The 27,827-nt window shown below is 32.1% G+C and overlaps 1 protein-coding gene across 2 annotated transcripts in view; it reads left to right on the top strand.

Annotated features, from left to right (window-relative positions):
• LOC114347312 (LIM domain kinase 1) overlaps positions 1-27,827 on the top strand; it is a 70,197-nt gene that overhangs the window by 30,246 nt on the left and 12,124 nt on the right. For both annotated transcript variants that reach the window (XM_050649916.1, XM_028298034.2), the window contains 6 exons: positions 7,636-8,030; positions 10,870-11,098; positions 11,180-11,405; positions 17,091-17,350; positions 21,688-21,842; positions 23,824-24,266. In XM_050649916.1, coding sequence (XP_050505873.1) covers positions 7,636-8,030; positions 10,870-11,098; positions 11,180-11,405; positions 17,091-17,350; positions 21,688-21,842; positions 23,824-24,266 — 1,708 coding nt within the window. The remainder of the gene's footprint in view (positions 1-7,635; positions 8,031-10,869; positions 11,099-11,179; positions 11,406-17,090; positions 17,351-21,687; positions 21,843-23,823; positions 24,267-27,827) is intronic.

Genomic DNA, 27,827 nt, shown 5'->3' with positions numbered 1-27,827 from the left:
TTTAAAGTATCGAAAAAAGCGTATTATTTGTTTTTTACAAAAGTTTACAGCATCAAAAATAAACGAGTTACACTGAAAAAAAAAGTTGACCCTTTTTTTGGTAAAAAAAAATTGTGAAAACCTCCCTCTATTTAGCACCCTAAATGAAATTAATCGTTTGGCTTTACTATCTATTTTAATTGTATGTGTATTGTTTATATGATCTGTAAGTTTGATTGGTTTGAAGTGCTTATTTTTGAAAACATTTGGTTTTATAGTAAAAAAAAATTTTCTAAAAATTTTTGAAAAATTTCATTTTTTCAAAATAACTTAAAAAGTATTAGTGATAAGAAAAATCTTAAAGAGTAAAAAAATGTAGGTTTGCTATTATAAATATGCTAGTTTCATTTTGTTTCTCCGTAAGACAAAAATTGGTTAAGATATGGCTGTTCAAAATTTGCATACACTCGTGATTAGTGACCCATTCAAGCTTTCTCAATTATAACCCTTTCAAAAATAAACACTTTAAACCGGTGAGACTGACAGATCATATAAATAATAGATAGTTAAGTAAATTGTTTGTAAAGCGGTAGCGATTAATTTCATTTGGGGAGCTAAACACGGCGAGATTTTCATGATTTTTTACAAAAAAAAGAGGGCCAACTTTATTTTGAGCGAAACTCGCTTATTTTTAATGCTAAAACTTTTGTTAACAATTAAAACAAAGCTTTTTATAAACACTTTAAAAAAGTTTAAATGGGGATTTCCCGAAAAGTGCTTAATTTTTCGGTGATTTCACCTTGAAATATTCGATTTGGAATTAGACGAATAAGAACGTATTTTTCATGAGCTACAACTTTGTTTTTATTTGATTGATAGACTTTACTGATACACCATTTTTTTGGGTTTTTTATAGGCTACACTTTTACTAAGGATATTTTTTTCGATAAAATATTTATTTTTTGAGTTATTTGCGAAAAACCGTCTGAAAACCTAGTTTTTTTTGTCGAAAAATCAACATTTTCAATGGCAAATAAGTCGAGAAGTATTGACTTACGTAAAAAACTCTATAGAACAAAAGTTGCTTAAAACCAGTCAATTTATCCACTTCCAGTCTTATCTTGAACGTATGTTTTTTCACCCCCGAGAAGGGGTGACTGTCACCCCCCAAGTAAAAGCAACCAACGGCACAATTTCAACTTTGAAGTGGAGGGTAAGTAGAACCTAAATCCAAATTTTCATGCAATTCGGAGTTGCCCCTGAAAATTACACGGTATCGCCGAATTTCCTGTTCATTTACTGGGCTATGGTTCTTTACTGATTACTATTGTTTTAATTTTCTGAGATCAAATTGTCATATTGAATTCTTTTGCTCTTATCTTAAATCTGTTCGGCAAGTTTTCTGAAATTTTTCAATTTTCTTAAATTCTAATCTTAAAATTCGAAAAAAAAAGATTAATGAAATCAGTAAAATCGTTCTTAGATTATGGCGTAACCAACGGAAATAGGGATTAATTTTTATATATAGATACATTTTGGGTTTAGTTAAAGCATGCAATATGGCAAATGAACTAGCTCCAAAATCCAATAATATGAATGCCACACAAACAACAATTAATTAAAGAAAAGTTTTTTCTATTTTTCGCAATATACGTATTAACTAAGAATATTATACAGAGTGTGTCAATACCACTGTCTTTAGGATAGATAAAAAACTGAAAAGTAATTGTGGTTTGCTTAGTAAATTTTTTTGTAACACCATTTGTTTTCAAGATACAGGGCGTTGAAGAAAACAAATGTTTACACATTTTTTACGATTTTGCGGAAACTACTGGCAACATTGTAATTTGGGGGGTTTTAAGAGGTAGTTGTGGTACATTTTTGACATACAATTAAGAATTTTATATTTATTATTGGCCCGCATAAGGGCAATGGTCTGAATTTTTTAAAGAAATATAAATAGTATGCCACTGAGATATTTCAAATGAACCATTTTTTAATTCCTCGTTCAATTTATGACAAGAATCTATCTTCCCTTTTTTTTTTATACGACGCGATGCGTCGTTTTCATGCAAAAAAATAAAATATGTTAACGCTTCCAACGTATTCGAATTAAGTTTTATATGAAAAAAAGAGAAGATAGATTTTTTGTCACAAATTGAACGAGGAATTCAAAAATGATTTTTAATTTGAAATATCTCAGTGGCGTACTATTTTTTCTTTCTTTAAAAAATGTATACCATTGCCCGTATGTGCGCCAATGATGAATATAAAATTCTTGATTGTATGTCAAAAAATGTACCAAAACTACCTCTTAAAACCCTTCAAATTTCATTAGAATTTTGCCAGTAGCTTCGGCAAAATCGTAAAAAAATGTTTAATATTTGTTTTCTTCAACGCCCTGTACCTTGAAAACAGATGACGTTACAAAAATTTTTTACTAAGCAAACGCCAATTATTTTCCAGTTTTTTACCTATCCTAGAGACGGTGTAACTTTTTTTTTGAAATACCATGTATACTCAACTATTTAGATGAGAAATAAGGCACAATTAAATTTAAAAAAATAATTTTATTAACGCTTCGACGCCCAAATCGGGTGTCGTTGTCAAAATACAAAATACTACTAAATTAAACAAAAATGTTGTTGCTTAGTAAAAAATTCTTTTAATAATTTATTTAATCTGACTCATTTATATCGGCAATTCAGACATATAGTATAAATTTTAAAGTAGAATACTTTAAAATGATTGTCAATATTTATGAATCTCTAACGCGAGAATTTTACCGTCACCGTTGCATCTGGTTGTCTTTTTAAAGACAAATCACATGATATGATTTTTTTGTGGCGGATATTCTTGAGTTGGGGTTGATTTCATTAATCGAATGAACTATCTTTCAGTAAAGTCGTCCCAGGAACGCAACTCATAAATATTGACATTATCATTTTAAAGTCTTCTACTTTAAAATGTGTAATATACAGGTCCAGCGATATTTAAACGGATCATAGCCAATACATGTATTTCGGCTCTAGGCGGTTGGCCAACAAAATATTTTCAAATAATTATTATATTATACAAGTACAATACCTCAGTCGACTGCTGGATTCTGAACTAAGCTACGTAAATGCAAAAGCCCGCCTACATTTACCATTTCATTCTGTTTTAAATCAACCGAACGAGTCTAGAGGTGGGCTAATTTACGATAGTGATATTTTATTCATTGTGATTTTTGTCTGTAACTGAATCAGTCATTGTGAAAACAATACATGTTACAATGTGTAAACTTTTAAGGAAACGTAAAAATATTTTCATTAATAGTTGGATATTCCGAGATAATACAATATTTTATACAGTGAGCACGTAAAGGTTTTAATAAATTAATTTTATCGAGAATGGACGATTTTGGTAAAAAATCCCAAAACAGGTCAATTTTTATTTTCAAATTGCGATTTTTTGACATATGTATCATACTAGTGACGTCACCCATGTGTACGTGATGACGTCATCTATAATTTTTTTAAATGAGAATAGGGGTCGTGTGATAGCTTATTTGCAAGGTAATTCAATTCTCTATTCAGTAATATAAACATTAACTAATTATTTATACAGGGTGTCCAAAAAAATTTTTTTTTGAATTAAATTTATTGACAAAAAGAAGAATTTGTGTAATATATTTAACTTAAAATACATTTTACTGCTGTCAGAAAAAACAGGTAATAATGTTTATTTGACAAATAAATATTGTTTTTTGCATAAACTCAATATTAAAGCCGCCACCCACCTTCCTCTTAACAGTTTGAACATTTGATTTAAGCGAAAAGGAATGATTATTTTCCAAATAAACGTTTTTTCTGTTTTCTGAGAACAGTAAAATGTATTTTGAACTAAATAAATTACATTCATCCTTCTTTTTATGTCAATAAATTTAATTCAAAACAATTTCTTTTGGACACCCTATATAAATAATTATGTAAATGTTTATATTACTGCATAGAGGATTAAATTACCTTTCAAATGAGCTATCACACGACCCCTATTCCCATTTAAAAAAATAATCGATGACGTCATCACGCCCAGATGGGTGACGTCACTAGTATGATATATATGACAAAAAGTCGTAATTTAAAAATAAAAATTGACCTCTTTCGGGATTTTTTTCCAAAATTGTCCATTCTCGAGAAAATTAATTTATTCCAACCTTTACGTGCTCTCTGTATAAGTATTATGGGTTATAAATGAATCTTTCTGAAAGGCAAAACAAGTTTAAATGTTTATGTATATATTTATATGTAAATTTAATGGCGTTGAAAAGCGTCGTCATTTTACCCAAAATATGGTCTTATATTGTTTTCGCAATGACCGATTCAATTGTGATTTAACAGAGCAACGAAATATTCGTATATTAAACTCCTAATAAAAAGTGTTACCACTGTGGACCATCGTCAAATTCTACACGTGTTATTATTTTGTTTAGGTCACTATTACAAAATTGGGTTTGCTATTAGAACGCATACCATGCCATTAGTGCCAAATAAAAATAGAAAAATTTAGTAGTTTATGGAACGTTTTTATATAAGTGGATGATAATTATGCATCATGCAATATTTGTAAGATAAAGCTGTCTTATCAAACTTAGAGAACTTAGAAAACAAAATTTTAATAGGTACATTATTGTTTCCTATAATGCACAAAATGTTAAAGGTGGTACAAAATGATGTGAAAATGAAACATTTTGGATGCTTTGCACACACAATAAATAAACTTTATTGTGAACGATGGCTTAAAGGATGAGGAAATCAGCCACAATTTAACTTAAAAAAATGATTTTATTGACGTTTCAACTTTTACCTCAGATGTTGTTATCAAAAGTGATATAAGAAAATCATTAAAAATTTAACCAAAATAAAAAATACCATTAGCCACTTTAAAAAGAGTTCTACAAGGAACTGCTAAACTTTTAGATTTTGAAAAAATCCAGGAAACGGGAATCCTCTCAAATTACTGCAAGATGTTTCCACATATTGTAATTCGACATTTTATATGTTGGAAAGATTTATTCAGCTAGAAGAAATTGTTAAGGCTATTATAAGCATAACAAATATGTACGTAAACACTAGTTCAACAATGTACGAGTATTTTATTAAACTGTCGATAAACTGTCGATTTCAACTTTTCTTGGCAGAATAAGGTTTCGACTAATTCCTTTTAAGGATCCAACAAATGCGGAAATAGCACAGAAAATAGAATCGCTCTTATTGCAGAAAAACTTGGAATGGAACAAAAAGATAAAGGATTTACGACTCAAATTTTATTAGAACATGAGAAAACATCTGCAGATCCGGATGATATTATGGGATCGCAGGATCAGCCACGTGGCACTACGACAAGCAGGACAATAATAGAAATGCAAAGATTTAGGGAATGCGATCGGTTGCCGCGAAATGAAGATTCGTTAAAATGGCGGAGAGAAAATAAATATATTTTTCCTTATCATGCACAAGTAGCTCAAGAACGAATTAGTGTCATTGGAACATCAGTGCCTTGCGAACGGTTATTTCCAAAGCTGGTCTAATTATTTCTGATTGAAGAACTCGAGTTAATTATAAAAAGGTTAAAAGGCTGCTATTCTGAAATTTTAATTTAAAAGTACCAAATAGTAACTAATAAGTATTTGTAGCAAATACTGGTATTTAAAGTTTACTTTGTATTTCGTTTTTAAGAGGGTAGGCGCAAAATTTCGGGACAATGCTATTTAAATGCATTTATTTCTTTCGAATCCTAAGAAAACTAGTAAGTATTTTTGAAAAGTTTAAAAGCAGAATAAAAAATTACATAATTACCGAGTGCTAAAAGTCCCTGAAAACTTCTATAATGTGTATTTTAATAAGTTACCGCGGTAAAATGAAGAGAAAATTGAGTGTGATTTTTAATTTCAAATATCTCATTCAAATGACACTTTTTTTATTCTAATGGACTTTAGGCCCTCGATAATAATGTAATCTTTCATTCCGCGTTTATATTTTTCAAAAATACTTATTATTTTCTTAAAATTCGAAAAAAATCAATGCATTGAGAAAGCATTGGCCCGAAATTTGGCGCCTATGCTCTTGTTAGATTTTATAATAACAATTAAGACAATGAAAACAAGTTTAAAATACGACTATTTTGTTGCTCTGTTAAATCACAATCACAGATAAAAATTACGATGGGTTACGGTTACATGATTGCAAATACTTCTAGCCCATCTCTAGGTCAAAATCAGGTATAAGAATTATTATACGACCGGTTCCTATTTAAGGGTCCGCCTCGCGATCGCGCCAAGGAATAGAACCGAACCGACCGGCGACCTGACTACATGCAGAAGGCGATTGCAGAATTTGCAGATCCTTCTAGCTTTTTGTGCATACGCGGTACGAATAGATTATTTTATTTTTATAAGTGTAAGTTTATGGATACGTACCTATTTAAAACATATTTTTTCACCTTAAATATTGTCTGAAGCTATTTCTTTGTGGCGTTTATGTAATTTATTATTCTAAATACGAAATAAGCCATAATTTAACTTAAAAAATTATTTTGTTAACTTTTATTTCGAACGTCGTTGTCAAAATACAAAATATTAATAATTTAAACAAAAATGTTGTTGCTTAGTAAAAAAAAATCTTCTAATAATTGCCGATATGAATGAGTTAGAATAAATTATATTATTAGAAGAAATTTTTTTTACTAAGCAACAACATTTTTGTTTAATTTATTAATACTGTGTATTTTGACAACGACGTCCGAAGTGGAGGTCGAAACGTTAACAAAATCATTTTTTAAGTTAAATTGTGGCTTATTTCCCATTTAGAAAAATAAATTACACAAACGCCACAAAAAATAGCTTTAGAACAATATACATAATATTATGTATAATGCCAATCATCATTATCCATAAATAGATACACATGAAATATTTAGCACTATAAATATTAAAATAAATATTTTAGGTTAAATTATATGTTTTAAATACATATCCAAAAACTTATAAAAATAATAACCCATTCGTACCGCGTATCTGCAATCGCCTTGTCTGTGCATGTAGGTAGTGGGTTCGGTTCGGTTCTATTCCTTTGCGCGGTGCGGACCCTTAAGTCCGATTATGTACTTTCGGCTCATTCGGCTGGGCTCGCTATTTTAGTAAACTCCCAAAAAGAGAGATAGAAGTAGGAGGTTCTACTTCAAAGATATTTTCTACATGCCAATGTTAATGTTGCTATGATTTCTGGTTTTAATGTCTGGAACTTTTATATTGGTCCACTATCTCAAATGCAGTTCAAACACTGTGTCTTAAAAAGCTATGTTCCATATTTCTTTAATTTATACTGTATGTCTGAATTGCCGATATAAATTAGTCAGATTAAATAAATTATCACAAGAATTTTTTTTACTAAACATCAACATTTTTGTTTAATTTATTATTTTGTATTTTGACAACGACACCCAATTTGGGCGTCGAAACGTTAATAACATTATCTTTTTCAATTTATTTGTGGCTTATTTCCCATCTAAATAGTTAATTAAAAAAATTACACAAGAAAATAGCTTCAGAACGACCATGTATACTCATAATTATAGCAGAACCATTTAATCATACAATATTTTTGTTCGTTTCAGTTAACCATAGAACACGATCCAGAAACCATATCTCGAAATCTCGCCAAATTCACGGCATTAAGACATTCCAACATACCTCTAACTACAACCGCCAGTGATACCAACATTCCCAGTATAAAAAGCGTTCCGGATAACGTTATTTGTTCCGGATCGACTGATTCCCTCAACGGAGATCACAAATCAGACTTTTTCAACATTCCTACGATTCAGCAACCGTGCGAGACCTTCGACAAACCGAACAACGTTGGAATTAACAAGGAGAGACTGTTTAAGAGGAAGGATGAAGGTTACATGAGCGGGACGAGGTCCAGGCAGTTAAGGAGGAAGAATAACTTGTCAGATAACCAGTGTTTGGATAAGGAAAGGAGTTCGTCGTTGAGCAGGCTTTTGGATGAGTAAGTTAAAGAAAGACTACTTGATATTCACACAATAAATTCACGATTTAAAAGCAATCATCATCATCATCATCAATATAGGCCTCCTCCAGATATTTCCATTCCTTTGTTATCCAATTGGTTTCCAATTTATGAATAAAATGGATGTAGTATTAAGAACAGGTTTCTAAAAATTCATCGCAATTGATCTTTTCAACCCCAAGCGGAACAAAAAGGGAAAATCTACCCTCGTTTTTAAACTAGGAGGAGTAATTCAAATTTACCGCGCTGTAATGCTTATTTGTAATTGGTCCAACCGCAGGCAAGTTTACTCCACTTAATTATGACATTTTGACAATATTGACTTTTAAATTTCTTAGGTTAATTAAGTTATTTCTTTAATTTTTAATCTGCATTTATATATAAAACTGTTGTTTTTAGAACTCTTTAGCGAATTGTGATTAGTCTTATGCTGGCCACTCACTTACGGATATCGAAGAGGCCGTGGCATGCAGGCCAGGACTGAAGGCCGTTATTTGAGTAGTTAGGTTAATGAACTGCAGTTGAGACACCACACACATGCAGTTTTGTGATCGAGCGTGCCAACGCCTTTACGAGAACTGCGTGTATGTGGTGATTTTGGCTTCAATTAACCGCCTGTCAGTCACCCGGCCTCTTCGATATCCGTAAGTGAGTGGCCAGCATTACAAGTTGTTCGATACTGATTACTGGATTACCGTGGAAGACCGACATGGTCAACCAAAAAATAAGATGAATCTGGTGATTTTTATAGTGACATTATTTGGTGTGAATCTGCCTTTTGAGTTTATTCCTCCTAGTTTAAATCTTTTCTCTAAGTTATTTGTGATTATTGGAGATCTCTAGAAATTACGCTTACTTTTTTGGCGATTATTAACACAATTGAATACTTACGCAAAATTTATTTACCACTTTTGATAAAATTTGTTATAAAAACAATGACACTGACATTACAAAGAATCGCCAAAATCGTCATATTTTGCCGCTACGGATGCTGGTATAGTTTCATGTACCCCCACCGTGGTCACGCACGGAGCGAAGAGAAGAGAATTATTTAATTGGTAAACTTGTTGGACACGGTATATACAGAAAATATTTTTTCCACCTACCTCTACCGAAAGTATACTTTTCCGTACCTGATTGTAGGGAGAAAAGTTATACTTTTCCTCCCTAGGGAGAAAAAGTAAAAGTGACGTCATGGTATTTCATTCATGAAATATAACTTATTGACGCCCTGTACAATATCTATTTTCTATTACGTAAGTATCTATACATTTTAACGTTTATTTATAAAACACTCCGTATTTTGCAGAATGATAAAAAACAGTAAATTGTTATTTTGATTTAACAATGTTTACATTCATAATTTGACTTATATTTGACAGTTGACAGTTTTATTGTACCTACTTGTTAGTTTTAGTTCTAATACCGGGTGTCCACTTATATTTTCCCCCATTTTAACTGCCTATAACTTCTAAACGGCTTAAGATAGAAATATGCGGTTTTCGATGAAATGTTTTATTTTAGTAAAAGTTTTGTCTGAATGGATTGAATTGTTTATATCGCTTTCAAATACGAAAAGAAAAATGGCGGATTTTTGAAAAAAACGTTGTTGACTTTTTTTTAATGGAACACCCAGTATATTTTTTTGTAAATTGAAAGAAAGGTCATTCACCTATCCAGCGATATAAAGTTTTTCAAAATCGGTTGTCAAATCACGGAGTAATTAATTTTTAAAATGAGCGGTGCAACGTGGATATCACATACCTAAATAACATAACTAAGCAAAATGATATTATGTTATGTGATTTCCACATTGCATCTTCCATTTTAAAAATTATTTGCTCAGTCATTTGACAACTTAATATCGCTGGATAGGTAAATGACCGTTTTTTCAAGCTACAAAAAAATATACTGGGTGATTCAATAAAAAAAGTCAACAACGTATTTTTTTTCCAAAAATTCGCCATTTTTTTATTTAAAAGCTACATAAAAAATGGTCAATTACCTAAAAACTTGAAAAAACGATCATTTCCCTATCCAACGGTATAAATTATTTTAAAATCGGTGGTCAAATGACAGCAATTAATTTTTAAAATGAGAGATGCAATTTGTCATTTTAAAAATTAATTACTCAGTGATTTGACAACCGATTTTGAAAAACTTCATACCACTGGATAGGTGAATGACCTTTCTTTCAATTTACAAAAAAATATACTGGGTGTTCCATTAAAAAAAAGTCAACAACGTTTTTTTCAAAAATCCGCCATTTTTCTTTTCGTATTTGAAAGCGATATAAAAAATTCAGTCCATTCAGACAAAACTTTTACTAAAATAAAACATTTCAGCGAAAACCGCATATTTCTATCTTGAGCCGTTTAGAAGTTATAGGCAGTTAAAATGGGGGAAAATATAAGTGGACACCCGGTATATTTTGTTGGTTAGTTACATAAATAAATTAAGTAAAAATGAAAAAATGACTTGTTATTTGAGGAAGGTGGAAAAACCATATGTATAACATGTGAGTAAAGTGCCTTTTCCTCCCTTGAATGATTACTGCCCTCCGCTACGCGTCGGGCAGTAAACTTCATTCTCGGGAGGAAAAGTAGCACTTTCCTCCGTTGTTATACAAATAGCTATTACCATTGTTATTTATCATGTTGTGATCTAGCGAGTTGAAGATTTCCGCCAGATGGATAGCAAATGTTTTCGCCTTTTCTTGATCATATCTAGCCCAATTCTCGTTGTTTGTTTTAAGTGTAGATATATCATTTGTTAATGTCTCTTAAAACTTATCGATTTAATTTTTTATCATCTTTAGATCTCCAAATTCTAAAAGATGTTTAGAATTGTCACGTGCCTACTCATTTTTGGAGCCTAGACCTCAACAGAGAGTGTTCCGAGCCTCAGATTTGGTCAAAGGAGAACTTCTAGGCCAAGGGTTCTTCGGTCAAGTGTACAAAGTAACTACCAGAGATACCGAAGAGGTGATGGTGTTGAAGGAGCTGTACAGGGTGGATGAAGAGGCTCAGAAGAATTTCCTTAAAGAGGTAAAGTGCTCAATAGTTTTAAAAATATTGATAAAATCATGATCTTAGGGGGCAATAATTAAGCTTAATCTATTTTTATAGGTCGCAGTATTAAGAAGTCTTAACCACAATAACGTCCTTCGTTTCATCGGCGTCTTATACAAAGAAAAACGTTTACATTTAGTGACTGAGTACATTTCTGGAGGAACTCTGACAGAATTGTTACACGATTCCTGCCAACCTCTCCCATGGGAACAAAGAGTGTCCTTCGCCAAAGATATAGCTTCCGGAATGGCCTATCTGCATTCCATGAATATTATTCATAGAGGTAAAAGTCACGTATGTTACATATACTGATTGCCAAAAAAAATGTAACATCTGGATGGACAAATATTTTTTTAAATATTTATTTATGGAAGTATTAGTAGGGGAGCCCAAGCGGGGATTTTTGCAGTTACTCGAGCGCGTCAGATTATGCTATGTAGAAAAACCTTGTTCCCTGTAAATGTACCCTTACCATATATTGTATCTCAATACAGGGGAGTTCGTTAAGGGGGGTCAGAAAAAAAAACTATTCTTCGAAAAACTCGAAATGGTCAAATTAAGATAATGTAAGTTAAGTACATGCAGAACAGTGTATATTTTTTACACTGCCCTCTCTATTTCTGAGATCAAGAAGTCTAAGATGGCGCAAATCCCTGCCTTGTAATATTCTAGGTCTAGGTTGTCCAAACCTTTCACGACACCGATAAATCTTATCATTGGACCATCTCCTCCAAATTTTAACTATTTAGAATGGGAAATAAGCCACAATATTATTAATAAAATGATTTTTATTAATGTTTCGACGCCCAAATCGGGTGCCGTTGTCAAAATACAAAATACTATTAACATAAACAAAAATGTTGTTGCTTAGTAAAAAAATTCTTCAAATAATTTATTTAATTTGACTCATTTATATCGGCAATTCAGATACATATGATACATTTTAAAGTAGAAGACTTTAAAATGATATTGCCAATATTTATGAGTTGCGTTCCTGGGACGACTTTACTGAAAGATAGAAAGAAAAATCTCATCCAAACTCTTAAGACCATTAATGGATTAGCTTAAACTCTTATACACTGCGCGTCATTAAATAAAAAGAGGCCACCTTAAATTTTTGGCATTTTTTAACTTCTACGAATCATACAGGGCGGCGTCTGCTTAACCCTTAACTTGGCAAAACAAGAAATACGCAAAATAAAAATTATTTCTGACATTATTTGTTGAAGTGGGTCGTCAATTAATACATTTTCACTAATAAACTTTTTTTTGAACAAATTTTGACTTTGATTTGTACGTGTGTATCTGAATGCACAACGCCAAGAAACCATAAAACAATATGTGTGTATTACAATACACATTACCAATTTGAGTACTTGTTTTCTAAATTAAAATTAGGTGGAAAAATGAAAGAACACCCAGGGTTGTACTGATTTATTTTACTAACAAAAATATTACAATGATTACTTGCTCATATGGAAATCGAAAAAACAATTTCGTTGTGACACAAAACAAAGACGTACGTCACATTTCGTTCATTTTATATGTGTTTGGATATTTACACAATTGCGACATCGGCCCTTTGTGGAAAATTGTGGAAGGTGTCCGAAATTATCAAATCTTGTATCATCTTCTGGCCAGGGTTTAAATATGGTTCTTATTCTTTTTTTTTGAACAGCGATGTCCTCATGAAGGTCAAGGTTCCAAGGTCTTCCAAGTTTTTTTATTTTCACGGAGCAAGCTGTCGATTATGGAAAAACGAAATTGTTTTAAAGTTTTTGTTCTTTTACATCATCAAAAATTTATATAATCGAAAAACATTTTAAAGTAATCAATTGGAGATAAAATCTCGTCTGGAACTTGAAAATTATCCTCTTCAATATCTACCGGGTAGCTAAAAGGTTCCTCTGTCCAGCTGTATATTTTCGCTTTCTTGGTTTTGTTTTTCTTTTGAACTTTTTGTTGTTGTTTGTTCTTTTTTAAATTGAGAGGTTTATGATCAAGCTCATCTGCTAAGGTTTCATCTACAACATACCCAATACGCTCATTTAGCTCGTTATTTTTAGCACCTTCTGCATTTTCTACCTTTTCATTGTTTGCTTCGTTTTCCAAGATCTCCTCGTTTTCGAGCAATATATTCGATAAAATAGTAAACTTAGATGAATTTTCTAAATCATCGTCATCAACACCCTCTATTACAGGATATATGCTAAAGGGGCGGACGGTAACATAATATATTCTTCATTATCACTTTCAATATCGGAGTCAATATTTCTATTGGGAACTAAAATATTATACTCACAATCCTCCTCATAATTTATTTGTTGAGTTGCTAATTGTATATTCTCTTTGTTCTGTTGGAAGTCATAATCTGAAACAAAGACGAACTTGAAACTAATACCCAGCGCCCATTACTAATATGTACTTATTGGAATACATTTAAATAAAATCACAAAATAAATTAATTTTATACAGTTAACAATTCAACGAGTACTACCCTGGACACCTATTACTCGTCGTTCTTATTTAAAGTGTCTAAAACGAGCAGTGTGTATTTAAATTCACATTTATTGATGTTCGTGTTATTGGCTATGTGAATTTAAATACACATGTTTTTAGACGAAGCTCACATTTTATCAAACATCTAAATTACGAAACTATTGACATATTACTAAAGGACAATGCTTACCTTATTCGATTTTATTCACAGAATTAAAATAACTTTACAAATCGCCACAAAAACTACCGTTATCTTGGGAAAAGTTGGTAAATTGAACCCGGCCATTGTTCGTCACAGAACTAGCCTATAAAAAGTTGACAAATTTATTCCCGCCAAATATAAATATTGCAACAGTGTAGTTACCTGTACAAAGAACAGGGGTGAATCGAAATTCACATTACAATATCTACGCAGATTTGGAGGTTTAAACTTTGTAAAAAAAATCTAAAATATGTGTGTATTAAGATACACATTGTCAAGTTAAGGGTTAACTTGGAACCATATGGGAAACTTTTTTAATATCAATTTCACGAAAAAAAGTCATTCTTTATAAAGTGCTCTGCATAGTCTAAAACCTAAGATGCAATCATCAGATATCAAATTTTGTCAACAATATACGAGGTATGTCAAAAAATATGAATTTCGCTCAAGAGCAAACTACCTTTATATTTCAAAATATCAAAAAATGTTATAATGAAAAGTTATTTGTAATTAAAAACCATATTCAAATATGCAATAACATGCCTTCTACTTGAAAAAAAAAATCTGAAATTTTCCTAAATTACCTATTCCGAACATCATTTTTATTTATTAGACATGTAATAACTCTTTTAATAATTTTAGGAAAAAAAAGTTATTCTTCATAAAAATCTGTGCATGATCTAAACCTCAAGATGCAACCATCAGTTATCCAAGTTTGTTAATTTTATACGAGGTGTGTCAAATGATATGAATTTAGAAAGAATTCATATTATTTGACACACCTCGTATAAAATTAACAAACTTGGATAACTGATGGTTGCATCTTAGACCATGCACAGATTTTTATGAAAAATAACTTTTTTCCTAAAATTATTAATAAAGTTATTACATTTATAATAAATAAAAATGATGTTCGGAATCGGTAATTTAGGAAAATTTCAGAATTTATTTTTTTAAGTAGAAGGCTGTTATTGCATATTTGAATATGGTTTTTAATTACAAATAACTTTTCATAATAAAATTTTTTGATATTTTGAAATATAAAGGTAGTTTGCTCTTGAGCGAAATTCATATTTTTGACATACCCTGTACCAGAAAGTGATTGTCATTAGATGTTTGTGTAATGTTTAAGAATATGTTCTAAAGCAGTATGCAATCATTTTTTAAATAACAAATGTCAAAAAAAATAACTTTTTCCAAAAGAATGATTTTATTGAAAAATAAAAAAAAATTAACATTGTACATTTTTTCTGTTTTCTTTATAAAAATTACAATTAAGTCGTGATTATTAATACTGTGTATTACCACCTCTATTGTGAATTACACTCCTCATTCGATTTGGCATTGAATTAATCAAATTCTGGATGTCGTTTTAAGGAAAAGCTTCCCATTCTTCCATGAGCGCCAACCGAAGCTGCTCACGATTTATTGGAGCAGGTATTCTGTTTCTTACCCTTCGTTTGAGTTGGTCCCAAACATGTTCAATCGGGTTCAAATCTGGACTTTAAGCCGGCCAGTTCATTTTTGGCACACCGACAGTTTCCAGGTATTGCGATACCATCTTGGCTACGTGTGGCCGCGCGTTGTCTTGCATAAAAATAAAGTTTTCGCCGACAAACCCAGCAAAAGGCATTACATGCTCGTCTAGAATTTCGGTAATGTATCGGTGAGCATTCAACGCTCCTCTATCAATAAATACGAGATCAGTACGGCCTTCGAATGAAATGGCTGCCCAAAACATTACCGAACCTCCTCCAAAAGCAACACGTACTCGTCGAACACAAGCAGCATATCGTTCCCCACGTCTTCTGTATGTTTTGATACGACCATCTGAGCCATAAAGAACCATCCTGGACTCATCATTAAACAAAACATTTTTCCAGTCTTCTATCGTCCAATGCTCGTGGTGTCTAGCAAACTGTAGTCGGCGTTGTCGATGTGCTGCTGTTAACAAAGGTCCTGTTGCTGGACAGCGAGCCCTTAGACCAAATTCCCTCAACCTTCTTCTCACGGTAGAAGTGCTTAATGTCCACCCGTGAGCATTTTGAAAACGGTTTTGGATTGCTCTAGCCGTAAAGAACCGATTTTGCAAAGAAGTGCGTTGTAAAGAACGGTCTTCTCTGGCCGTCGTGATTCTTTTCGGGCCTGATCCTGGTCGTCGTTCGTGAGATCCAGTCTCTACGAATCGTTGGTAAGTTTTTTGGACCATATAACGACTAACTCCAAGCTGCCTGGCCACTTCTCTTTGGCTTATTCCATTACCAATCAAAGTAACAATTTGAACAGCTCTAGCAAATTTCTCAGCCATAGTTTTAAATTTAAAAATTGCACAAGTTTACTCTTAGAACAACTGTACTGTAGTGAAAGGTTTTTGAAAAACAGAATAGCCATATTTCAAGAAAAATAAGGTACAAACAACACATGCATTATCCGAAGTCGTAAAACTGATATCAATTTTGCAAACTTATTACCCTTAATTGACTTGTCGGCACCGTTTGTCGGTACCTAAAAGACGCTAAAAGTGTTTCTGCATTGTGGGAATTTAGTTACAATAGAATAAATTGTATAAACTTAAAGTTATTGAAAATTTCTTACAAAATTCTAGGTGACCTCTTTTTCGTGACGCGCAGTGTATATTAGTGTCGATAAACCAAAATCAGTCTCTTTCATATCTATGTACATACAATGCGTCCTTTCTCAAAGTAACTTAAGTGAGTGCGCAGACTGCAGACTTTTTAGTCGGCCGATAGTTTAGTCGGCTTCTTAATACAGAGATGTATGCAGATGCGCACACTACACCGATTCACCGATGCATATATCTATGTACTGATTAAGAAGCCGACTAAACTATCGGCCGACTAAAAAGTCTGCAGTGTGCGCACTCACTTAGTGAGTAAATGACGATATTACTGACGATCGGTAACTGTTGGTATTTAAAATTTTTTGGGTAAATCAAAAACAATCAAAATGACTAAAAATTAAAAATAATAAGTTAAATACACAGAAATATTGTTTATCTTTTTTGTTTTTGCGAAAAAAAAAAAAAGAAAAATCTTCAGTTAAAGGAAAATTAGCTAGGCAAAACTTTATCGCATACATATTTTTATTTAAAGACGTACATACAAAGAAATATTGTTGATCCAAATAAATAACCATATACAAAAAACCGTTTTGAAAACTGCCAACTGTTGTGAAATTACACAATTCCAGCCAATTTTTAGTTTATCTATAGATTATTACGTATGAATTCTATTTTTGTTTGTTTAGATCTCAATTCCCACAACTGTCTAGTTAGAGACGACAAAACTGTGATTGTAGCCGATTTCGGTCTTGCCAGAATAATTTCACATGCAACGAACAGTACGAGAAAGGTGTCTCCGAAGAATCCAACGGGATGTAAACGACAGGAGCGCAAAAAACGGTACACGGTAGTAGGAAATCCCTATTGGATGGCCCCAGAAATGATGAAAGGAAATAAATACGACGAAAAGGTCGATATCTTCAGTTTTGGGATTATTTTGTGTGAAGTAAGTACACGTATGGAATATTTCATATAGATTAGATTAAGTCGTGAAGATTTGAAGATTATGAAGATCTTATAGTTCTCAAAAATGCAAAAGCAAAGCAACTTTTTCTAAATTTTCTCGATAAAAAAATCTGCTTATCGCTCTCAAAAATTGCGCGTTATCTGTAGTAATAAACATCAGCTTCCCCTCTTACACTATGACAGTGTTTACTCATACAAGTAGTAATAATTCCTCCCAAACTCCCTCTTTATGGAAGGTGCAGAAAATTTTCACTCTTTCCGTGGCAGTCAAAAGCAAGTACATTTAAATAAACAATATAAATCACAGTATTAAGTAATTTTTGGAATAATAACTGTAAACAGCATGGGCGGCAATACGCATCCCTGTCTTATACCCGCTTAATTTACATATACAGATAAACTACAGATTTCTTATTAGTCTAAAATATTTAAGCCAAAGGCTTGTAGGGAATCATATCATTTTTGAGTGACTAACAGGATCTCTTTCAAAATAAAAAACAGAATGTGTGTGTACTTTGTACGCACGTAAGAAGTTATGCTTCTATTATATGATTTCAGCGAAATAAATATATCAAAAATGAATAACCATTTTTAATTTCGTTGCAACACGAAACTACAGCCGCATCATATTCTAGTTCAATCGGAGAGTGCAGCAAGCACCTCTACCGGTTTCAAAACTTATTAGCAACTGCTAGCAAAAGACTAAGTTTTCAATCTAATAGCACATAAAACAAAACCAAAAATATTACTAAACATCCCACCAGATTGAAATAAATATACTTTAAACAGTTTATTTGTATTTTATTTAAATATTAAACTAATTTTAATACTTACCACTTTCAAACAATTTTTATTAACACACCAAAAATTAAAAAAAGGAATATGAATTGTCAGGATTGGAACGCGGGACCTTTCGATCTCTAGTCAAATGCTCTACCAATGACCTACCAAGGCTCTGTATACATAAAATAAAAATGTTTTAATAATACTTATTATCTTACTCCCGAGGAAGGCAAATCCAAAGACACAAAATTATAATAAATATATTTACTAAAAACACTAATATATTCGTTTTGCACCTTATTTGCGCTGATACATATCTACATAAATTGAAAGATTTAGCGATGTCTGTATCGATGTCTGTGTCGATGTCACAGAATAATAAAAATTTACTCTCAATCGCGCCTAAAGAAGTATAACTTCAAAAAACAAAGTAGGATGTCATTTTGCCAGCCATACCTTCTGGTAACATAAAATTAGCCCAGTAAATGAACGGGAAATTCGGCGATACCGTGTAATTTTCAGGGGCAACTCCGAATTGCATGAAAATTTGGATTTAGGTTCTACTTACCCTCTACTTCAAAGTCGAAATTGTGCCGTTGGTTGCTTTTACTTGGGGGATGACAGTCACCCCTTCTCGGGGGTGAAAAAACATATGTTCAAGATAAGACCGGAAATGGATAAATTGACTGATTTTAAGCAACTTTTGTTCTATAGAGTTTTTTACGTAAGTCAATACTTTTCGAGTTATTTGCCATTGAAAATGTTGATTTTTCGACAAAAAAACTACGTTTTGAGACGGTTTTTCGCAAATAACTTAAAAAGTAAACATTTTATCGAAAAAAATAAATATCCTTAGCAAAAGTGTAGCCTATAAAAAAACCCAAAAAATGGTGTATCAGTTAAGTCTATCAATCAAATAAAAACAAAGTTGTAGCTCATGAAAAATACGTTCTTATTCGTCTAATTCCAAATCGAATATTTCAAGGTGAAATCACCGAAAAATTAAAGCACTTTTCGGGAAAAACCCATTTAAACTTTTTTAAAGTGTTTATAAAAAGCTTTGTTTTAATTGCTAACAAAAGTTTTAGCATTAAAAATAAGCGAGTTACGCTCAAAATAAAGTTGGCCCTCTTTTTTTTGTAAAAAATCATGAAAATCTTGCCGTGTTTAGCTCCCCAAATGAAATTAATCGCTACCGCTTTACAAACAATTTACTTACCTATCTATTTTTTATATGATCTGTCAGACTCACCGGTTTAAAGTGTTTATTTTTGAAAGGGTTATAATTGAGAAAGCTTGAATGGGTCACTAGTCACGAGTGTATGCAAATTTTGAACAGCCATATGTTAACCAATTTTTGTCTTACGGAGAAACAAAATGAAACTAGCATATTTATAATAGCAAAACCTACATTTTTTTATTCTTTAAGATTTTTCTTATCACTAATACTTTTTAAGTTATTTTGAAAAAATGAAATTTTTCAAAAATTTTTAGAAAATTGTTTTACTATAAAACCAAATGTTTTTAAAAATAAGCACTTCAAACCAATCAAACTTACAGATCATATAAACAATACACATATAGTTAAAATAGATGGTAAAGCCAAACGATTAATTTCATTTAGGGTGCTAAATAGAGGGAGGTTTTCACGATTTTTTTTACAAAAAAAAGGGACCAACTTTTTTTTCAGTGTAACTCGTTTATTTTTGATGCTGTAAACTTTTGTAAAAACAAATAATAAGCTTTTTTTCGATACTTTAAAAATGTTAATAAAGTTTTCCCGAAAAACGCTTCTTTCTTCGGCGATTTCGCGTTGAATTATTCGATTTGGAATTAGACGAATAAGAACGTATTTTTCATGAGCTACAACTTTGCTTCTACTCAATTTGTAGACTTTACTGGTACACCATTTTTTTCGTTTTTTTATAGGCTACACTTTTGCTAAAAATATTTTTTTCGATAAAATATTTACTTTTTGAGTTATTTGGGAAAACGGTCTGAAAACGTAGTTTTTTTGTCGAAATATCAACATTTTAACTCGCGAATAACGAATAAGTATTGGCTTACGTAAAAAACTTTATAGAACAAAAGGTGCTTAAAATAAGTCAATTTATCCATTTCCGGACTTATTTTAAACACGCGTTTTCACCCCCCGAGAAGGGGTAAATGTCACCCCCCAAGTAAAAGCAACCAACGGCACAAATTCAACTTTGAAGTGGAGGGTAAGTAGCACCTAAATCCAAATTTTCATGCAATTCGGAGTTGCCCCTGGAAATTACACTCCAAAATGGTCATTTATTGGGCTAAATGGATAAAATTGAAAGCGAATCGATATCTCCAATCCTTATTATTTTTTATATATGCCAATATGCTATCATATTTTTTATATACAGTATGTCCCTGTAAGTTGTATCCATATGGAAAACTTTTTTATTATTAATTTTACGAAAAAAAGTTATTCTTCATAAAAAGCTCTGCATGGTCCAGAACCTAAGATTCAATCATCAAATATCAAATTTTTTGAATATTATGTCTAAAAGTTTGAATTTCACTCAAGAGTAAAGTAGCTTTATTTTTCACAATATTGAAAATTGCTATTATGAAAAGTTGTTTGGAATTAAAAACTATATTCTAGTATGCAATTATATCCTTCTTATTGAAAATTTTTTTTTTGAAAAATTATGGATAACTAACGGTATTTTCAGTTATTTCAATTCAGATAACTCTTTTATTATTGATTTTACGAAAAACAGTGATTCTTAATAAAAGTTCTGCATGCTCTAAAACCTAAAATACAACCATCTTATGTCAAATTTTATCAATTTTATACGAGGTATGTCAAAAAATATGAATTTCGCTCAAGAGTAAAATAACGTCTATTTTTCACAATATCGAAAATTGTTATTATGAAAAGCTATTTAGAATTAAAAACTATGTTTCAGTATGTAATTACATCCTTCTAATTGAAATATTCTGAACTATAAAGGTACTTTACTTTTGATCTAAATTTATCTTTTTTGAGATACCTCGTATAAAATTGATACAATTTGATATAAGATGGTTGTATTTTAGGTTTCGGACCATCCAGAACTTTTTATTTAGAATCACTTTTTTTCGTAAAATTAATACTAAAAGAGTTATCAGAATTGAAATAACTGAAAATAATGTTAGTTATCCATAATTTTTCAAAAAAAAATTTCAATTAGAAGGATATATGTACTTGCATACTAGAATATAGTTTTTAATTCCAAACAACTTTTCATAATAGCAATTTTCCATATTGTGAAAAATAAAGCTACTTTGCTCTTGAGTGAAATTCAAACTTTTAGACATACCTCGTATAATATTCAAAAAATTTGATATTTGATGATTGAATCTCAGGTTCTGGACCATGCAGAGCTTTTTATGAAGAATAACTTTTTTTCGTAAAATTAATAATAAAAAAGTTTTCCATATGGATACAACTTACAGGGACATACTGTATATTCCATTATGCTATCCCAGAAATAGTACACTAATTTGTTATTTTTGTAGATTATAGGAAGAATCCAAGCCGATCCAGACTTTATGCCGAGATCGAACGATTTTGGTTTGAACCAAATGGCCTTCAAGGAAAAATTTTGTTCGTCTTGTCCTGAACCTTTTTACAAAATTGCATTTTTGAGTACCGATATTAATCCCGATAAAAGGTGAGTTTTTGTAATCAAAGCGACTAAGTTAAAATTACCCAAAATAATGGTTACTTCCGGTGTAAACGGAACTGCTAGATGGTTTATAAGGTATTTTAGATTCAAAGTGCAGGTCAAAAAACATGACTGCTATTTTTTTTTAAATATTTTTGTACAGTTGGATGAATGGTGGGTAATAATAATTTCTTCCTTTTTCTTCTTGTATGTAGGCTTTAAAGCCTGTTTCTTCTTCAGTATTAACCTTCTAATTTGTTTAAATTATCGCACCATTTTTTTCTTGGTCTGCCAATACTTCTTCGTCCATTTGGTAACTTATCTCGTGCTATTCGTACTATCCTATCCTCTGCCATTCTACTAATGTGTTCATTCCACTCCTGTTTCCGTTTTGTCACCCATCCATTTATCTCTTCTATATTGCATGATCTTATGTTTTCGCTTCTCTCCCTATCCAACAGACTTTTCCCTGATATTCGTCGGAGTATTTTCATCTCTGTTGTTTCTAGTAGTCGTCGTCTCGTTTTAGATGTGTCAGGTCTTGTTTCCGCCGTGTATGTCAATATAGGTCTAATTGCTGCTTTATAGATTGTTGCTTTTGTGTCTTGTCTTAGGTGTTTGTTCTTCCAGATTGTTTTTACTGCAATTCTTATTTTACTTACAGCAGCTCGAAATAGTTTGTTAGAGCTCAGACTAAACCATTCCCTTAGATTTCGTAACCAGTAGGTTAGTCTTCTTGCTATATCTCTTTTACCTTCTATTTTGTCCTCTATAATCAAACGCAGCAGGCTATAACGATGATCTCTTACTATACGACCGAAATATTCAAGCTTCCGCCTGTTAATTGTCTATATAATTTCTTCCCTCTTATTAACCCTATCAAGGACTTCAATATTGTTAATTTTGTCTACCCATGATATCCGTAACATTTTTCGATAACACCAACGCTCAAAAGCTTCCAATTTCTTAATCTCTAACTGCTTCAATGTCCAGGCCTCAAATCCGTTATAGCAAAGTTATAAAAACGTAGCAGCGCTTGCTATTTCTATACGGCTTTTAATCTCTTCTGTTTGTTCTGCGTTTTGACTAACCAATGTTCCTAAATATTTGTATTTATCTACCCTTTCTATCTGGATATTAGTAATATGTAATATGGAGTGGCTCGTTGTTTTTTGGATGTTTTGTAATGACCATGAATTATGTTTTCTTTAAGTTCAATACCATATATGGTACACTTTTCGTTCAGCCGTTCCAGTATGTTTGGCAGACTTTGTAGAGTTGAAGTGAATATGACAGTGTCATTGGCATATCTTTATTGTTAAGGATTTCACCATTTATGATCATCCCATCCTTACACTCTCCTAAAGCTTCTTGGAAGATGGCTTCGCTATATACCTTAAACAGTAGTGGTAATAATATACAGCCCTGTCTTACACCCCGAAGAATTTCTATTTCTTCCGACATTTGATCCTCAATTCTTATCTTTACTTTCTGGTTCCAGTAGAGGTTTGAAATTACTTTGATGTCGCGGTTTTCGATGTTTTTCAGTTTTAAAATATTAATTATTTTTAAATAAAACGGGATAGTTCCCTAATTAATTATTTTATCGTGCTGTACTTTGTCAAATTCTTTTTCAAAGTCAATAACGACTATGTACATGTCTTGGTTCTTGCTTCATGTCTAGATTTCTTTGCATGAGCACATTTATACCGAATAATGGTTTCCATGCCCTTTCTAAAGCCTAATTGGTTATCACTAATTTCATCATAAAGCTTTCTGTAAATTCTGTTGTGGATTACTCGTAGAAATACTTTCAAAGCATGGCTCATTAACGCAATTGTACGGTGTACAAAGCATTCTTTTGCATTTGCTTCTTAGGAATAATTACGAATGTGGACACTAACCATTCTTTTGGTAAAATACCTGTTTGATTCAGTTGGTTTAAGTTTAAAAATGATCTTATCGTTTACATTTTGGTTTCTTTTAGGCCACCCTTCGAAGTAATGGAAGTATGGCTCGAATCCCTCTCGATGCATTTGTCCGTGGGCATGGCCCTTCCTCCCGACCTCCTCTTCGACATCCAGCACTACCGAGGGCTGAGTCCTAGCTCTTCCGGAAGCACCACTCCCGAGGGCATACCGTCCGGCCATCGCAGCCCTGCTCTAGAGCCTATCTGCGAGGGAAAAATGGCCAATACGAAGAGGAGCTCCGAGAAAATCTTCTCCGATTGTAAAGGCGTGGATAAGAGTAGAAGTTCCGAGAGAATCTGCGGTGAGGGAAGACTGGTAGATGGCACTAGTAAAAGTAAGAGTTCGGAGAAGATCTATAAGAGTAGCGAGAACTTGAAGCCTATTATAAAAGTGTCCTCTGCGGAAAATATCAAGCCTGTGATCAAAGTGTCGAGTTGCGAAGGATTAGCAGAAAAATCTCGTAAGTATAGTCAAAATATTTTCATCGTAATTAGAGTTGGTTATGAAATCCGCTATTTATAAAGCTTGTTGGTAGTGTAGTGATTACCAGTTTTCGCTGGATTACGTTGCATTTATGATTGTACATTGTAAACATAAAGTTTGGTATACACATGACTTTAACACATTTTTCGTGAGGAAATTAATCAAAAATAGTATACAATACAGAAAAAAGCAAAAATTATCCACTGCAGTTATGTTATAGTTAACACGTCGTGGTGGTACTTAACACCTGCATCTTAACACAGAGTACAGCGGCAAATGCGTAATGCGCACGCGCTGCTAAAATGAGATAAATAGACCAACGATCGAGTGATCCGCGTTTCACTATTTTGCTCACGATGCCTAGTCTATTTTTATTATGTCTGTTGCATCTTGCCTCCCGCCATATACACTGCGCGTCAGACAAAACGGGCTCCCAAAAAATTGTTTATTTTTGATGTCTCGTATCTCCTAAAACTGTTGTCCGATTTAAATAATTATTTTAAAATATAGCCTTATTCTTTAGCAATGTCGCTGTAATAATATTGTTGCTAAACAGGTAAATTTTCATTGTATACCGGCTGTACCAATCAAACTGTGTTTTTTTCTCAAAGTTTGCAACACCCTGTGGAATATTCTAGCACTTATAAAATACTGAAATTAAAACCCAACTCTAGCCGCAGGTTTTCTTAACATTCTGTTTTTGATTAATTCGCTTATGTTGGATAATACAAAAGTTAGGTACTTTAACAACTAGCCACGTTCTTCATCAGTACATGGAGGTTCTAAATAAGTGCAACAAACTTTCAGGAGTAATTCTGCATGAACAAATAATGACCGTTTCCTTTATAAACATATGTCCGCAAATGCTTCGTTTCCGATATACGGGATATTGAATTTTTTCTTACAAACTGATGATTTATTTATTGCCCTAAAACCGGTTGAGATATGCAAATGAAATTTGGTAGGTTTTAAGAGATAGTTATTGCGCATTTTTTGACATGGAATTAAGAATTTTGTATTCACCATTAGCGCGCATACGGGTAATATGACCGAATATATTACCCGTATGCACGCCAATGGTGAATATAAAATTCTTAATTGTATGTCAAAAAAAGAATGTGTGTACCTTTGTACGCACGTAAGAAGTTATGCTTTTTCTCATGAGGATCTTTCAGTGCGTCACAGCTTTTCGATTTCTTTCTAACGCATTAAATTGCATGTGACAGAAAAAACGCACGTCGGTGATTACATTTCGTCGGTGACATTTATAACATTTATTCTAGTTGTCACTAGATGGCGTTATAATCGAAAAGAATTATTTACGAATTATATAATATATCTACGAATATAATCTGTTCAATTTATAAGACTATACAAATAAAAAAAATACCATTTTATAAATGCAATAAATACAATTTATTTGATTTTATGCCAAATTGCAAATAAAATGTGACAACTGTCAGATTTAACTAAAATGTCATGTCACCAAAATGTATATTATCACGGACTTACCTTTTTTTCTATCATTTGTGACGCACTGAAAAATGCTCATGAAAAGAAGCATATACTTCTATTATATGATTTCAACGAAATCAATATATTTACTTTAACCCGCCATTACACGCGCTATGAGGGAATCCCTCACCATATTTGTTTATAACCAATGAAATTGTGTAAACTAATACGATAACCTTAAGCACCCAGGAATGCCTTTAGCATGGTTCATGAGAGGGTATGAAAAAGTTATAAAATATTTCAGGCGGTCAGTGTGCTGTGTAATAGTTGAAAGAAGAGACATCCCTCTTCAAGTGAGAAAATTCCTCACTTCGCGTGCAATCACGGTGAAATCACGTTTCTGTTATCTCAAAGAAACTTTTAGGTGTTTATTTAATATTTAGGTAGGTTTAATTAAAATATTATTGTTTTGATTAGGTTAGGAACAGTGGCACACCGAGCGGGGGGTTTGGGGGTTAAAATCCCACCCAGAGCATATAGAAATATATATAAAACATTTTTAAATTTACCTATTCTAATTGGGAAATAAGCCACAATTTAACTTGAAAAATTGATTTAATTGACGTTTCGAATTCCACCTCGGACGTCGTTATCAAAATAGAAAATATTAATAGTTAATTACATAAATGCCGCAAAGAAATAGCTTCAGAACAGTTGTTAATTTTAATTTGTATTTTTAGTAAAATGAATTCGCGTAAAGAACGTTAATTTCTTCAGTGGCTTGCTGAAATTGAAAATTAAGAAAACTTGCTTTTGATCTATGTATATTATTTTTACTTTTGTTTTGTTAAATTAATAAAAAAATTGGTTTACGAGACTTTCTATAATATGTGAGTACAACCCATTTTATATTTATACATGTTGACATTCATTCTTCCTCGAAATAAGTCGAATTTATGTAGGTGAGGGCGACGCTCATACGCGTGCAACCACGTCACAGTGGAAGACGCGTGTAACGGCGGGTTAAACAGTTTTTGTATTGTACGAGTATTTAAATATTAGACTAATTTTAGAAAGAACTAAAAAAAATACCAAAAATAAAAAAAATATGAATTGTCCGGATTTGAACGCGGGACCTCTCGATCTGTAGACGAATGCTCTACCGATGAGCTTACCACCGTTGTGTATACATACGATCATTTCTTGGACATAATTACAATCACGATGACAAATAGATCAAGTGAATAAACATTTTTAATAATACGTATTATCTTACTCCCGAAGAAGACAAATCCAAAGACACAAAAATTATAATAAATACATTTACTAAAAACACTAATATATTCTTTTCACGCACAACTTATTTGCGCTAAATGACTTAAAAGATTTAGCAACGAACTCCATACTGTCTGTGTATGAAATTCACTCTGAGAATAATAAAAATTCACTCTCAATCGCGCCTAAAGGAGCATAACTTCAAAAATGTGCAATAACTACGTCTTAAAACCCACCAAATTTCATTTGCATATCTCAACCGGTTTTAAAGCAATAAATAAATCGTCAGTTTGTAAGAAAAATTCAACATCCCGTATCTCGCAAACGAAGCATTTGTGGACATACGATTATAAAGCAAACTGTAATTATTTTTTAATGCAGAATTACCCCTTAAAGTTTGTCGCACTTGTTTAAAACACCCTGTACTGATAAAGAACATGGCTAGTTGTTAAAGTACCTAACTTTTTCTTATCTAACATAAACGAATGAATCAAAAAACAGAATATTAAGAAAACCTGAAGCTATAGTTGGGTTTTAATTTCAGTATTTTATAAATGCTAGAATATTCCACAGGGTGTTGCGAACTTTGAGAAAAAAACAGTGTTATTCGTACACCCGGCATACAAAGAAAATTTACCTGTTTAGCAACAATATTATTACAGCGATATTGCTAAAGGATAAGGCTATAACATATGAAAAAAATTACTTAAATCGGACAACAGGTTTAGGAGATACGAGACATTAAAAATGACCCATTTTTTGAGGTGTCCGTTTTCTCTGACGCGCAGTGTATTTAAACTTTTTGGTC

The sequence above is a fragment of the Diabrotica virgifera genome, chromosome 4 (assembly GCF_917563875.1).
Source record: "Diabrotica virgifera virgifera chromosome 4, PGI_DIABVI_V3a".
Classification (NCBI taxonomy): domain Eukaryota; kingdom Metazoa; phylum Arthropoda; class Insecta; order Coleoptera; family Chrysomelidae; genus Diabrotica; species Diabrotica virgifera.
Note: the sequence above shows the minus strand (reverse complement) of the source record. Positions and strands in the feature narration are given on the sequence as shown.